At 34.1% G+C, this 14,547-nt stretch overlaps 2 protein-coding genes across 2 annotated transcripts; both read right to left on the bottom strand.

The window, feature by feature from the left end:
• Window positions 1–313: 313 nt before the first annotated feature.
• Window positions 314–7,390, bottom strand: LOC120281737 (15-cis-phytoene desaturase, chloroplastic/chromoplastic). The gene is given in 16 exon segments (XM_039288437.1): window positions 314–519; window positions 521–550; window positions 750–912; window positions 1,029–1,216; window positions 1,936–1,981; window positions 2,136–2,183; window positions 2,367–2,469; window positions 2,549–2,762; window positions 3,024–3,143; window positions 3,876–4,024; window positions 4,427–4,582; window positions 4,747–4,804; window positions 5,404–5,492; window positions 5,709–5,841; window positions 5,927–6,202; window positions 7,236–7,390. Coding segments are annotated over 15 exon segments (1,752 nt in total). The 5' UTR covers window positions 6,149–6,202; window positions 7,236–7,390; the 3' UTR covers window positions 314–486.
• Window positions 7,391–8,720: 1,330 nt separating this feature from the next.
• LOC120281741 (putative pentatricopeptide repeat-containing protein At4g17915) lies at window positions 8,721–12,249 on the bottom strand. The gene is given in 3 exon segments (XM_039288442.1): window positions 8,721–9,869; window positions 9,871–10,836; window positions 11,913–12,249. Coding segments are annotated over 2 exon segments (1,374 nt in total). The 5' UTR covers window positions 10,801–10,836; window positions 11,913–12,249; the 3' UTR covers window positions 8,721–9,425.
• Between the last annotated feature and the right edge of the window lie 2,298 nt (window positions 12,250–14,547).

The following is a 14,547-nucleotide window of genomic DNA, read 5'->3' as shown; positions in this document are numbered from 1 at the left end:
AATTATTAAATAACTAAAGAAAAACTTTTTGACACCCCATATATATATATATAGAAATCTATTTCTCAGAAACATTTTTTTTTAGTTGTACAAAGATAAACTTATTATATAAATAATTATAAATCAAAATTAAAAAGTCATTTTAAAATATAAATATATTATCTAGTAAACATATATACATGCAATGTTAAATATTTAGCCATTCAAGTATATAATATATATGACATAAGTAACTATTCCTCAACATTACAATAATCCATGATTAACTTGAACTTGTCAATAGGTTATAACAGGATGCAATAAAGTACATTGATTCATTTAGTGTCCTGTTGTATTGAAGATTTACAAAGCATCCCTCTTGGATCAGAAACCATTCTTAATACAACAATGGTGGTGCATTTCAGTGTAAACAACAACAATGAGCTGATAATTTGAAGAAAACACTGCTTGCTGTCAGGCCATCAATGGAGATTTACACAGTTATAATCAAACAATACTCATCTCAGGTTCCTCCCTTTTTCTGAGCTCGCGAAGCCAGCAAGTCATAATCCTGCAGAAATAAATTGTTTTGACAGTAAAAAGCTTTCGAAATTTATTCGGAAACGATAATAAATTTTTCGTCTTGTAAATGTGAACAAAGAACAGAGTGGCAATTCAGTGATTGATAATTCATAGTCCAGATGTGAAGAGAATAGAATTATACCGGCAAACCAAACATCAGTTAGAGAGCTGATACTCTGCTCACATACCTGTACAATAGCTTGAGCACATAGCTTTCCTGATAAAACAGCACCCTCCATCGAAGCCAAGTATTTCTGTTTCGTGTAATCACCGGCTAGATAGAATCCTTCAATTGGAGATCTTTGTGAGGGGCGGCATGGTTCGCAGTTAGGCACAGTTTTATAAACAGATCTGTGGCAGGGTTAAATCATCAGAGAATTAAGAATGTCATCCACATGGTAATTTTTTTGGGTGAAACAGAGCTATATGATAATGACAATGGCAATGCAAGTAAAGTTTTAGCTCACCTTGGTGTTTTGACGATATGATATTTCAGAATTTTGGCTTTGCTCTGATCTGCAGCAATTTCATCAGGAAATAGTTTTGCTAGTTCTTGCATAGTAGCATCAATAATTTCCAAGTCACTGCATGAGATCCATTCTGCCGCAGGTGCAAAAACTAGCTCTAACATAGAGCGGTTAGGATCATAGTACTCCTGCAAGAAAATTATGATAAAGGAATGTAAGTTCAAACAATTTTGTGAGAAATATTTTCTAACATACAATTTCTATGAAGGTTTTAGCTCATTTCTGATTTTGGGTCATGAGTTGTTAATCAGGTGCTTACATACAGTTCTGAACTTATAACATGGAACTTACTATAGAAGTCGTGTTTAAGTTACTTGAATATAATGCCAAATGCCTGGAATGCCAATCTTAGTGACCGGTATTCGTACTTCAGCGAAAAGAAGTTTCAAGCAACCCTTTATGTCTCCAAGGAATACGACTCGTGTTCTAACCCAATTAAAAAAAGGAATACTATTTGTGGTATAGTGTAGACATACATGATACCCTGTGATAGTTTTGCATTAAGTACATAGAAAGATATCATTGCTCAAGGAAATAATAACAATTGAGTTGGTAAGTTTAGGCATGGAATAAAAACTTGGGGACAAATTCTGGAAGAAAACTTCAATGAACTTGATATAAACTCCATACTGCTAGACCACAAAGATTGCCAATTGCTGAGTGGCAATGATCCTTAATTAGTTAAATGAGAGGAAAGATTTCAGACAAGATTAAGTAAAATTCTTAATATGCAAAGATTTAAACTATGACGGAGGAAAAGGAGAAGCTATTGACTAATAGGACAACTAGTTAATGTGATCATCCAAGAAATGTTAATGTAATAATCAAGTCTTGCCTTAGCAATTACCTTGCATGTAACGGACATGTCTGCATACACACTCAATAATGAACTCCTGAGAAGCAAGATTCAGAATCAATTTAAGATATATTAAGGCTAGTTAAAAATCACAGCGAGACCAAGTCTCATGCACAAGAAAATCAAGAAAGCGCATTAAGAATATATTTTCTAAAGGTATCATCAGTAGTGAAGTAAGCAAATTAATTAACCTGCTAAAGAGAAGATGATCATATGTATTCTTCAGTTTTCTATCAAACCTGAGAAAAGAAATTAGGAATGAGAAGCTTTCAGGAAAACTGAGATATTATGGAAATAATAAAAGTGAGATCAAGGGAAAAAAAAAGGAACTAGATAGAAATTTACAAATCTAATGGTAAAATTATTACAATTAAAAATCAAAGTCATAGTCCGCACAATAGCTAAGCAGATTCCGGACTGACCATATATGAACATTAATCACGGGGACTCCAACAAGTTTTTCCAATTTGTTGAAGTAAGAAACTTCTTTCCATTCTTGAGGTAAAAGAAGCTTCAAGATGTCAACTGATACAATAAAAATATGATAGCTTGAGATATAAAACTAATACTTCATACTAATGTATGAGTGCAAGTTAAGTCATACCCGGCGTAGCAACTACATAAACATCTCCAGTGATTATATTTCCATCTCCAAGGACAAGGTGTTTCACCGTCCCATCAGAGTTGAGCTCAATCGTCTTAAGGCGTGAATTAAGCCGGACCTCACCACCTAATGATTCAATGTGGTTGACAATTGGCATGCATAATCTCTCTGGAGGATTACCATCCAAGAAGGCCATCTTAGATCCATGCTTCTCCTATTGAGGTAAACAAAAATTGATACATCCATTATTAACTTAGAATTTATGCAAATCACCATCAATTGATCACTGCTGTGCCAGATGAGAGTGAATTTGTTTCCATGGCATCTGAAGAAATCCAAAGAAAGAAAATTTATATTCTGTAGGTCCCTGGATATTTTTTTTCTAAGACTCATATGACTCAGAATTTATGTTCCAGTCAAAATGTCCTGATACCATTACTACAAAATGAGCAAAAGAAGAAAAGGGAAAATGAACCTGAAGGAACCGATTCAGAGCAATTAGAATGCACTGCATTGAAAGCTCATCTGGATTTATGAAGTTAAGAGCTTTAGACATGGCAATAAAAACTTCATCACTGACCCGTTTTGGCACACCCTGCAAAAATTAATAGATTCAAATGAAGATTTTATTTAGATTGCACTATGTCAACCAAATAAGACATAAATATAAACCTCAAAATAAATTACAATGCACATACTGTAAATGTCAATCACCACCCATGACTCAGTAGACACTATATTCATATTGTCATACACAGGAGCTAAATCATTAATCATCTAAGAACTCATTAATCATTACAAAAAGCCTCTACAACAGATAGAGAAATACCTTTGCAAGGATCAAGATTTTACCTCTTGTTAACCTTTCTTATAAGTAAATAAAGTAATCTAATTAAAAAGATATCATAAACACAATTATTTATTACAGGAAATGAAAACTTTTTGCCATTACGCAGTCATTAACTGGGAATTGCTGATCAGAAAATACATGAAGTATCTACAAGATGAAAGGAATTGAAATTTCCAAATTTCAACAGAGGACTGCTTTAGTGACCTCATTAAGATGCAAACATGCAACTTTGAAGGTGATTGTATCAACTTGCATTGAACTACAGAAGATTAATAACAATAACAACAGCCAATTTTATGCCATAAATATTCTAGATGAAATCTCACAGTCAGCGATTCATCTCAGATAGAAATTAAATGTGCTATCTCTAAAAAAAATACTTTAAGCATACAATCAGAAACTAAAGGTCCCACATATATATTATGACAAGACCAGCAATAGTTAGGATAAATAGACACCCATTTATAGCTGTCCTACCTGCTTCTTCATCCACTCTGCAACTGTCAAGCCATCCTGAGCTTCAACATAAGCTTGACCCCCAACCATGGCTGGCAAAAGTCCAATGGCAAATTGCACTTTCTCAGGCCAAGTCAGCATTTCATTGTTCTTTAAGATAGCCCAGATGCCTGTTAATCACATTCTAAAATTGAGAATTAACACTATGATAGATTTATTTTCATGTATTTATCTTATAGCAACTGCTTTGGGCATGTACTATAATCAATTTATGAAAATAAAATTTTACTTTAGACTGTATTGAAAGAATATTTATTATTAAATTTAAAACATTCCAAAACATGTCTCATTCTCTATATTATCACAACTAATAAAGTTTTCTGGTTATTGTGGAAAAATAAAGCATCACATAGGGATATTTTACCTATTTTCATCTTAATCATACATTCTTAAATGCATAAATAAAAGTTAAGAATTTAATCCAGAAACATAAAGCCAACAATTGAAGCACAAAGGAAAGACTTGAATAATCATGATCAAAATACAGCCTGAGCGTTCATGATCAAGGTTACCATTCAAAGGTGCAGGAAGAACCTCTGGAAAATCAAAGCGGCTAAACTCTCCTGGTTTATTTGGCATCGCAAAGATCATTGAGTGCTCCTTCCATTGCAAACGATCATTGATACCAAGTTCACCAAACAAGTTCTGCATGTTGGGATAAGCTCCAACTTCATTACAAAAAGTCTCAATGAGTTTCTTCATCAATGAAACAAATTTCATCAACAGCAATAGAATATTCATGAAACTTATTGCTACTTCATAAATTACATATTTCCAGCTATCAGTTCGAGAAGACTAGAAAGAAACTCCAAAAACCAAGGAGAGTACTTACAGAATATATGGAGGCCAGTTTCATACCAATCTCCATCTTGGTCTTTCCAAGCAGCAACCTTCAAGAAAGAAACACCACTTATTAATTCTAAAAATGGTGAGATGATTCAGCCCAACAATAGTTAGGAAGATAAATAGACAGCAATTAGTTGAGTCCTTGGTAGACTTTAGATTCCCTCCAAGGAATATGGAACTTAATACAGAATCATTTCTCTTAAACCAGAAATTGATTCAAGCAATTGAACATAAAAACATCCAAATGCATCAAGATGTTATTTCAGATAACAATTTCAATCGAATACATCTCATACCATGATAGTCACTCAATAGCATGTAAATACCCTATATGTTCAGTAGCCCTAAGTGAGATTATGAGTCTTATGACGAGATTAGGAAGATCACCAACACTATGTTGGAAATCACAGAACAAGAAATTCATTAGCGGCTCACGAACAAAAAAATAAGGGAGAGATATTTCTGAATCTGGTGAGCATACATTTCATATCATGTCTGATGACTCTGATATAAGCAAATACACATCGCCACAGATGCAAAGGAGAAAATAATGATACTTCTAAACTATGTAATTTCAGATTCAATAAAGCGCTAAAAATGGTGAGAAACTTTTAATTTGTAAACAATAGAATAAAATTTAAACCTTGCCACCAAGAACATCCCTTGACTCCAAAAGTATAGGCTTATGACCAGCATCTGCAAGATATTTTGCTGTAGATAGACCAGCCAAACCTACAAAAAGTGCAAAAGTGATCAATCTTCATTAACATGGATGATGCCAGAAACAGCCCTGATGATTGACAGTATAATGGATGATTATTTACATTTAGGTAACCATGTGTCAAATTAATCTTCTCTCTGGTGCTAAACCATTAAAAATCTTTCTCAAATATTCTCCATAAACAAAGATCAACAATCTTGCAGATAATATAAAAGAGGCTGTTTTACCTGCACCAGCAATCACAATTTGCAATGGTTTATTTGGGCGTGGACAGCTACGGAAGGATGCAGATAGTTGAGCAGCCTCTAAAAAATTGGTTGTGTTCTCCAATTCAGGCCTCGGGTAGTCCATGCAAACTACCTGCACCATATATGAGCAATAGGTTACCCACTAATTAAAATTAATGAGAACAAATATATATGGAAAAAAAAATTAAAATTCAAACCTGCAGTGGAAAAACATTCTGGTCTCCTCTCGATCTTCTTAGCCATGATGATTGAACTCTCAAGCGGCAACCAGTGAAGTCACTGCTTCTGAAAGATTGCAGATTGTCATGTGCAGAATCTATATTGGGATTGGCCCTCTGGCTGGTGCTCACGTCCCAAGCATTTCTTCTCTGGATAACTCCATTCAAACTCACACAGGAAAAGGAACCAATAACATTCATGTCCACTGCTATCTATCAGCAGCTCTATCAGGGCCTGATATAAGATGCCCCCGTCTAACAGAATGAAAGAAAAAGCCTATTATTAAATGGCTACATTAGTCATCAACCAATGCAATAATCAGAAAGCAAAGTCAAGATCAGAGATAGAGTGAGGAACACGCAAATTCCAGAAGCACAGAACTCCCAGTTTCTTTCAACATGAAAACAATCATGCAGTATAAATGAGTTTTTCAGTTTGGAGAACTGACAAAAAAAAATTCAAAATTCAACCAAACAAAATCACAGGCAAAGACGTCAGGTGTCACAAACTTGGCAATGCAAAAGCAGTTATAAAATTAGGAAACTAAAAGTGAACCCGGTGCCACAAATGCTCTCTCCAGACGGAATCTCTCAAATCTGAACCTAGGGGACTAACATCCAGCAACTAACAGGTAAGATGTTGAAATTTCAACAAAAGCAAATAAATTCATCATAGAAACCTAGGGAAAAGGAAAAAAGGAAAATACAACTCAAAATTTGAGAAGAAACAAAGAGAAGCTTTCGGCATCAGAAGACCACTAACAGTAAAACATAAATGAAAATTCCTCTCTCAAATTTTCCCAACTACCTCTTTGCAAAGAGCTATTCCACTGCGCCTCACACCTAAGGCCATAAGAAAATGAATTCCATGCCAAAATCACATCTTTTACAACAAATTTACCTCTAGAATAAGATATCTTGCCCTGATATTTCTATTCTCCAGCATCCTTGATATATTGAACTGTTTAACTTGAGGAAATTCTCCACTAGAAAAACAACAAAATCTAAGAACTTCAGTCTTCCTATCTCAAACAGCAAGCCAAGCTTAACAATCAAAATCATTCACAATCCATATCCGCCATGAACCACAAACCTAATCACCAGTGAACTCAAACAAAAACCCTTACCTCCTCAAAGCAGCAGAATCACAACTAAAAATCAAGTAAGTTTCTGAGAAAACACACAAAAATCTGAACACAATTCCAATATTCCAACAACATCCTGAAACAAAGCACTGAATTTGCAATCAAAGTAGAATCAAACGGAGAGAAAGAAAGATGAAACAAACCTTGGAATTTGGAAGGGATGGCCTGCGAACGGGGAATTGAGTGAGAAAAAGATGACGATTTTAGAAAAGAAAAAGAAGAAATTTATAGTGGTGAGTGATAAGTGGAGCATTCTGGTTCGTTCAATAGTTGGGTTTTGGCCGGTTCGCGCACTCGGCCAGGTGGGATATTCCGTTAACTTTAACGGGGACGGAAACTTGCCTGGGAGATCTGGACCGTTGGATCTGACAGAACAGGACGTGATAAGTTAGGCCGGTTAGTGTTCTATTTTCAATAAATGGTTTGCTTATTTATTAAGTTATTTATGTCTCAGTCTTGATTTTATTCCAAATAAATGTTTACTTAACTGTTGGACATAATGCACTCACAATGGAAAAGTTGTGTAGCTATATATATATATAATTTTTTTTTTAATTTTAAATTTTTTTGCATTGTGGGTATGCACAGCTATAAAAAACCGCGTTTATCCCTTTATTTTATATGAGCTAATATTCAAGCTTGTATAAGTGTGAAATACCTTACATATTAGTGTCTTCATTTTACATGAATTAAGATTTGAGCTTGTAGAAACCAGTGCCAATAAATCAAGAGTTCGGTGTCAACAGGCCAAGAATTTAATACATGTCTAGCTTTTTCTTGCAAGAATTAAATTAATTGTATAAGTGTGAAATACCTTACATATTAGTGTCTTCATCTTACATGAATTAAGATTTGAGCTTTCATGAAACCAAAGGCTAATAAATCAAGAGTTCGGTGTCAATCAGCCAAGAATTTGATGCATGTCTAGCTTTTTTTTGCAAGAATTAAATTAATTATATAAGTGTGACATACCTTACATATTAGTGTCTTCATCTTACACGAATTAAGATTTGAGCTTAGAAACCAAAGGCTAATAAATCAAGAGTTCGGTGTCAATGCGCCAAGAATTTAATACATGTCTAGCTTTTTTTCTTGCAAGAATTAAATTAATTGTATAAGTGTGAAATACCTTACATATTAGTGTCTTCATCTTACATGAATTAAGATTTGAGCTTGTAGAAACCAGTGCCAATAAATCAAGAGTTCGGTGTCAACAGGCCAAGAATTTGATGCATGTCTAGCTTTTTTTTTGCAAAAATTAAATTAATTATATAAGTGTGACATACCTTACATATTAGTGTCTTCATCTTACACGAATTAAGATTTGAGCTTGTAGAAACCAGTGCCAATAAATCAAGAGTTCGGTACCAACCGGCCAAGAATTTAATGCATGTCTAACTTTTTCTTGCAAGAATTAAATTAATGGAACAAACTGGCAGTGTTTGGATATCATTGGTTTGTTCTTAAATAAAAATTGCCTGCATTTGAATAAAGAATTGCGGGAAAATTAACTCTCTTGAAGACAATTAAAAACTATACGAGACATACACCATAATCTAATACCACCATTTCCCTGTGAATATGCTTAGTCCTGCATTAAGAGAACCAGACACAATGAGGAACAAGAATTCCTTTTTATTACCTTTATCCCAATCAACTCTTATTCCATAGAGCAATCATTTCTTGATCCACAATATTAATCCGCAAAATACATGGTTAAAAATATTAGTCTGTTAAACCGATAATCAATACAAATGCTTAGTGATGCAACAGGATTTTGTGGTTCTACATATGCTATAATCTTCAGCCAGATGCCATAAGCGCATATAACTTCATCGTCAAATATTTTACGTCGTAAAGAATGCCATTTAATCAGAAGCTCTTACAAGTTAAATAGTATAACGAACCGCAGCCAGAACACCATGTCTTATTCATCGGCTTCTTTGTATCAGTTATTTGCAAATTTGCTGGTGTGAACGACAACTGAATATTGAAATGAATCATCTCAAACTTGATAAGCCTTCAATCCGGGTGTAATTTTCAAACATAATCCATTCCTAGCACTCGAATATCTCAAAGCCCCCGACTCATGTCGATGGAACTTCAGTTGATAGTCTCCGGGTTGTTCAATTCACCGTACTTGGCCTGTTGGATCATGTTGATGCACACCCCCATTAACTAGGCGTCGCAAGTTGAATGCGATGGCGTGAAAGAGTTTTGAATGACAAGCCATGTAATAAAGTCTAGAGGGCTCTTTGATCTTAATCGCGCATTTGTGTTAGAATTGAGCATTGTGTTAGCCAACTTCTGGTACCTGACAATACTTTCAAGTTTCAGCTCCTCAAGAGTCTAGCTGTGCGAATGGCAGCCCGGAGTTTGATAGCATCCCTCTTCAACCCTGACACTCGAAGACCAGAAACAACAGCACGTTGAGCGGATGAAAGCACACTTATTCCTTCTCTCAAGCAAATTCGCATGAGTTTGGACGCTAAGCGAAACTGGCTGAACTTGCATAAACCATGAATTAGCGAAGCATATGTAAAAGAATCCTTCAGCTCCATCTTATTGAACAGTGCCAGGGCTGCATCCAAGTTACCGACCTTGCACAACCCATTGAGCAAACTATTATAAGCTACCAAATTTGAATTTAAGCCCCTTGACTCCATCTTTTTCAAGAGATTTTGTGCGTCCACAAATAAGCCTGTTCTACATAGACCATCAACCAAAATAGAGTGTGTGTACTCATCAGACCCCAGACCTGCTTCCTCCATTTCACTTTAACACTTGGAATGCAGTTCTCAGATTTCCTTCTTTGCAGTACATATAGATCAGAGTGTTACAACAGGCCATGTCAAGCCCAATCCCATTCTTAAGCATTTCATCTGTGTGTGAGTGAGCCTCCCCAATCCTACCCATTTTAACCAACGCACTGATTATAGTACAATAGGCAAAGACATCAGAACTATATCCTTTATCCATCATCGCAGCAAACACCTCCAAGCCTTGTCTGAATTTTCCAGATTTAAAGCAGCATTTCATGATTGTTGTATAAGTTATGGCATTTGGAGAATTGCTTGATTCTCCGAGCTCTGTGAGAATTCTTTTAGCAGCACCATACATACCAGCCTTACAGAGCCCATTGATGATTGTGTTATAGGTCACTACCTCTGCGGAAAAACCAAACCTTTCTAACCTTCTGAAGAGTCTGAGGGCATTTTTTGCATTTCCTGACTTGCACAAACCATTAAGTAATGTGTTATAAGTAAATGGGGAAGGCTGGACATTATTTGAGATCATTTCTAAAAAAAATCTGTAAGCACCTTCAGGGTGTCCAGATTTAAACAAACAGTGCATCAAGGTGTTATAGCTCCATACATTTGGATCAATCCCAATCTGCAGCATTTCTTCAAAAAAATCCACTGACCGTGATGGGAGACAATGTCTAGCAGCTCCAGCAATCAAAGAGTTGTAAGTGATCACATCTGGTTCTACCCCAGCTTCTCTCATTCTATGAAGAACTGAGTATCCTTCATCTACCCCAACAAAACGGCAATACGCAGCAATAAGGGTATTATATGTCACAACATCAGGAAGATAACCAATTCGAATTCCATCAACAATAACTGCCTCAGCCTTCTCCAAATTCCTGGCCTTACACAGTGAGGCAACGCAGACATTCCACAAACATATTGAAAATCTGCAAGTCATTCTCTAAAAATAGCATGATGAATATCTATAGTGTACCTGAGAGAACACAGATATCAAAGTTCTAAGCAAGCATCTAGCAAAAACAAGAAAAGCAATGATCTAGAATTGACATGTCACCTAGCAAGTTGCATGATGAATATCTTTAGATTTTTATGCTATTTTAGCATAAAAATCTAAAGATCATGCCCTTATATATTTTTTGTATTCATAACTACATAAGATGGTGAAGATTTAGTATAGCATTGGTTATTAAGCAGAACAAAGCCACCAGACCGTCAAACTGATTGGTAAAATAGAGTTACAACACTAAATGTAATCAAGCAACAACAATAAATCTTAAAAGACCCTCCAAGAATAAACCCTTGAGTATAGTCCTGAATTTGTTAACAGGTACAAGGCTACAATGAGAAATAACTACTGAAGGCAATGGTGCACAGATCTAACTTCATAATTTTACAACTTATTATTCATTCATAAATCTCAATGATGATGCATCTTCAGTTATTCATAATTTGGAAGTTTAAACTTCATATTAGGATTGGTAGGGCTAGAAGTTAACATCATAGAATCTATATCCTCCATTTTAACATCCTCAAATTCTAAACCATCATCTTATATGATGAGTACAATAAATAACCATAAATCATAAACTTGAGCAGCCAACTCGAAAAACAGAGAAAAGCAAGGGCTTGGACTGGAGTTTATCACAAGGAAGAATCATTCATGACAAATTAACAACAATCACCAGCCATCAACACATGACATTAGATCAAAATCATAAATTCTACTAACAATTAACAACAACAACAACAACACACCATTAACATCCACAAGGTTGCAATTCCAAAAATATAAATGATGTTAAAGTTCAAAACCTAAAATCTAATCAGAGAAACACAGGATTAAAAAAAAAGTGATAGAAAGTATATCAATGAAAAGGATCAATGATCACAAACGAAAACCATCAAAACAAGACATTTAAGCAATAACATGAAACCCGATAACATTTAACAGCAAATCCAACAAGTAGCCCAAGTTTCCTACTTACATTTTCAACATTCACAAAGATTTTCGAGAAAAAAAAATATCTAAAAACAATCACAAGAACTGACCTGAAATCCAAAATTTCAAGGAAAAAAACCCCGCCTTTTCCTAATAGAACGACAGAGCAAGTGAAGAACCACAGCCACTACAATCATGAGCCCCCAAATCAAACTCCTCACCTCCTACGACGAAACCTTCATCCGCAGCGAGTCGTTGGCCCCTGTAACATCAACAAGGAGCTCTCCTTACAATCAAGAAGGGAGCGAAAGAGGAGAGAGACCTCATTGAGCAGCGGAAGGGCAAGAGACCTCATGGTTCTCCATTGAGAGAGAGAGAGAGAGAGAGAAGAGGTTGAAGGGAGAGAAGAAGAAGCTGGGAATGCGGCGTTGCTGGAAGAGAACCTCGCGGACTATGCGAAGTAGCTCGATGATTGGGTTCGAGCTCGTTGGTCGAACCCAAACATTTGTGGTTATACCCAACCCGTTTAACAACTTGAACGTGTATTTGTGCATCTAGTTTAGCCTGACATGCTGGCCTGCAACATTATTATAAATTTTAAAAATTATAACTTATTGGAAATTAAATATAATATATATATATATGAAATAAATCTTATAAATTTTAATTGTAATCAGATAATTTATCTTGAGATAATTATCAAATTTTGAATTTGGACAAAGGCAATAAACGATACCTTAAAGAAGTGTTAAGGAAGAAAAAGATATGGTGGTGTATTAGTTACGGTGACTTAATGATTTAGAAATTTATTAACTCAGCCAGATATGCGATTAAAATTATATTATATTCACACTCGTAAAATATATTACAAGAACAAAACTAAGTTAATAAATCCTCCTTATTATACAACCCTGGAAACAAGAGAAATAACATTCTCCTATATAAAGATCTGTAAACAGTGAATAAACAGTGTTTCTATGTTATATGCACAGTACCACAATAATGCTATTTACCCTGGGGTCATTCGCTCAACCCTTAGCTTTATTAAAATTAAACAAGTATGTAAATACAATATTTATATTTTCCACAAATACTGATAATTGTGATAAAGAAAAATAGATAAAACTCGAATAATTCCTTTACTAACGATAAAATTGATAATAAAAAGAGGGGCATAATAACAAATATCAAATATGTATTCCATACGGATGTGTATATATACACACACTATTTCAGAGGGGTATATATGAAAAATATTTTACATGTATATACGAGTTCTAAACAAACTCAAATCTAATTCTGAAGGAAATTATAACTAAATGCTCAATACCACAGTCCCAACAGAACTAGTAATTAAAGATCTCCCATCATCAATATATACACAACAAAGAACAACAATGAACCACACACATAATAATAATAATAATAATAATAATAATACAAAGCCAAAACATCATAAAAAGATTATGAAGCCACCTTCATGGGCATTGAATGTGATGAAGAAGTACAATGGATCCAACTTATACTTCTTTGGAGAGAAGACCTTTACCAACGCAGATAAAAATTATTATCAAAACCGGTTTTTATTCCACAAGAATGATGTTCACAATTTTATTATTCCATTGTTAACACAAGATGAGATCATTGCTGCCAACTTAAATAATATCAGGCAAAATATAAGGAAGGAAAGGAAGAAGAACAATACTATTAATGCTATGGTGATGAAAAAAGTTGGGAGAGTTCATAATGGATTAGATTTGGAGATATATACTATGGGTGGATGGAGGTTTAATGTGATTTTTATTCATTGGGATTCAAAGGAGGAGCTTGTTATTAAGGGAAAAGAATGGAGGTACGTGCATGTGTTTGGAGAGATTAAAGTTGGTGATCATGTTCAAATTTGGAGTTTCAGAAAGAAGGATAATGGAAGGATGAAGCTATGTCTTGTAATTGGCAAAGATTATACTTCTTCTTCTTCTTCTTCTTCTTCTTCTCTTTTTTTAATGAGAGTTTATGTTAAAAAGAAAATTAAGAATAGATTTTTTGTTTTTATCTTTTTTTTTTCATTTTATTTTAGTATGATTGATGTTTGAAATGTATGTTTCTTCAATATAAATTTTTATTATTTTAGTTTGATTTTTAATATTTTTTATAAATTAAATTAGATAACTCGATGACATATATCAAAAGAGAAGATATATATAGACAAGAAAAAAAACAACAAAAGAAAATAAAAACATATAAAGCAACCTTAAAATAATTAAGGGTTACAATAAATAAATAAATAAATAAAAGTTAAATTAATTATTAATCCATTGTTTAGGGTAAATCATTTCTGTTAATATTTTTTCATAAATAAAAAACTCAAAATCAATTACTTAAACGACCCAAAACTTCTATCATTTAAACCAATTTATTAATTGAACTCGCATTATTTTTTACTTGTTTTTCTCTAATATATTTTGAGTAATTTATCCATTTTAAAAAAACTCTATATATTTTATTAATTTTATATTTAAAAATCTCATTTAGCCAATAAAAAAAAATAAAAAGATTTATAATATTTCCCCTTAATAAAAAAATCGATTGATATGAAATATTTATTTAAGGAATAAAACGGCTCAAATGAAAAATTAAGTGGGTCCTAAGTTCCTAACTTAGCACTTAACTTGGTTCACTGAACACAAGTTGCATGTTGGATTTGGCAACCGGGTGCCGTGACGTGACCAATAAGAGCAAGAGTAT

The sequence above is a fragment of the Dioscorea cayenensis genome, chromosome 18 (genome assembly GCF_009730915.1).
Source record: "Dioscorea cayenensis subsp. rotundata cultivar TDr96_F1 chromosome 18, TDr96_F1_v2_PseudoChromosome.rev07_lg8_w22 25.fasta, whole genome shotgun sequence".
In the NCBI taxonomy this organism is placed as follows: Eukaryota; Viridiplantae; Streptophyta; class Magnoliopsida; order Dioscoreales; family Dioscoreaceae; genus Dioscorea; species Dioscorea cayenensis.
The sequence above is the reverse complement of the archived record's forward strand: the minus strand, read 5'-3'. Positions and strand labels throughout refer to the sequence as shown.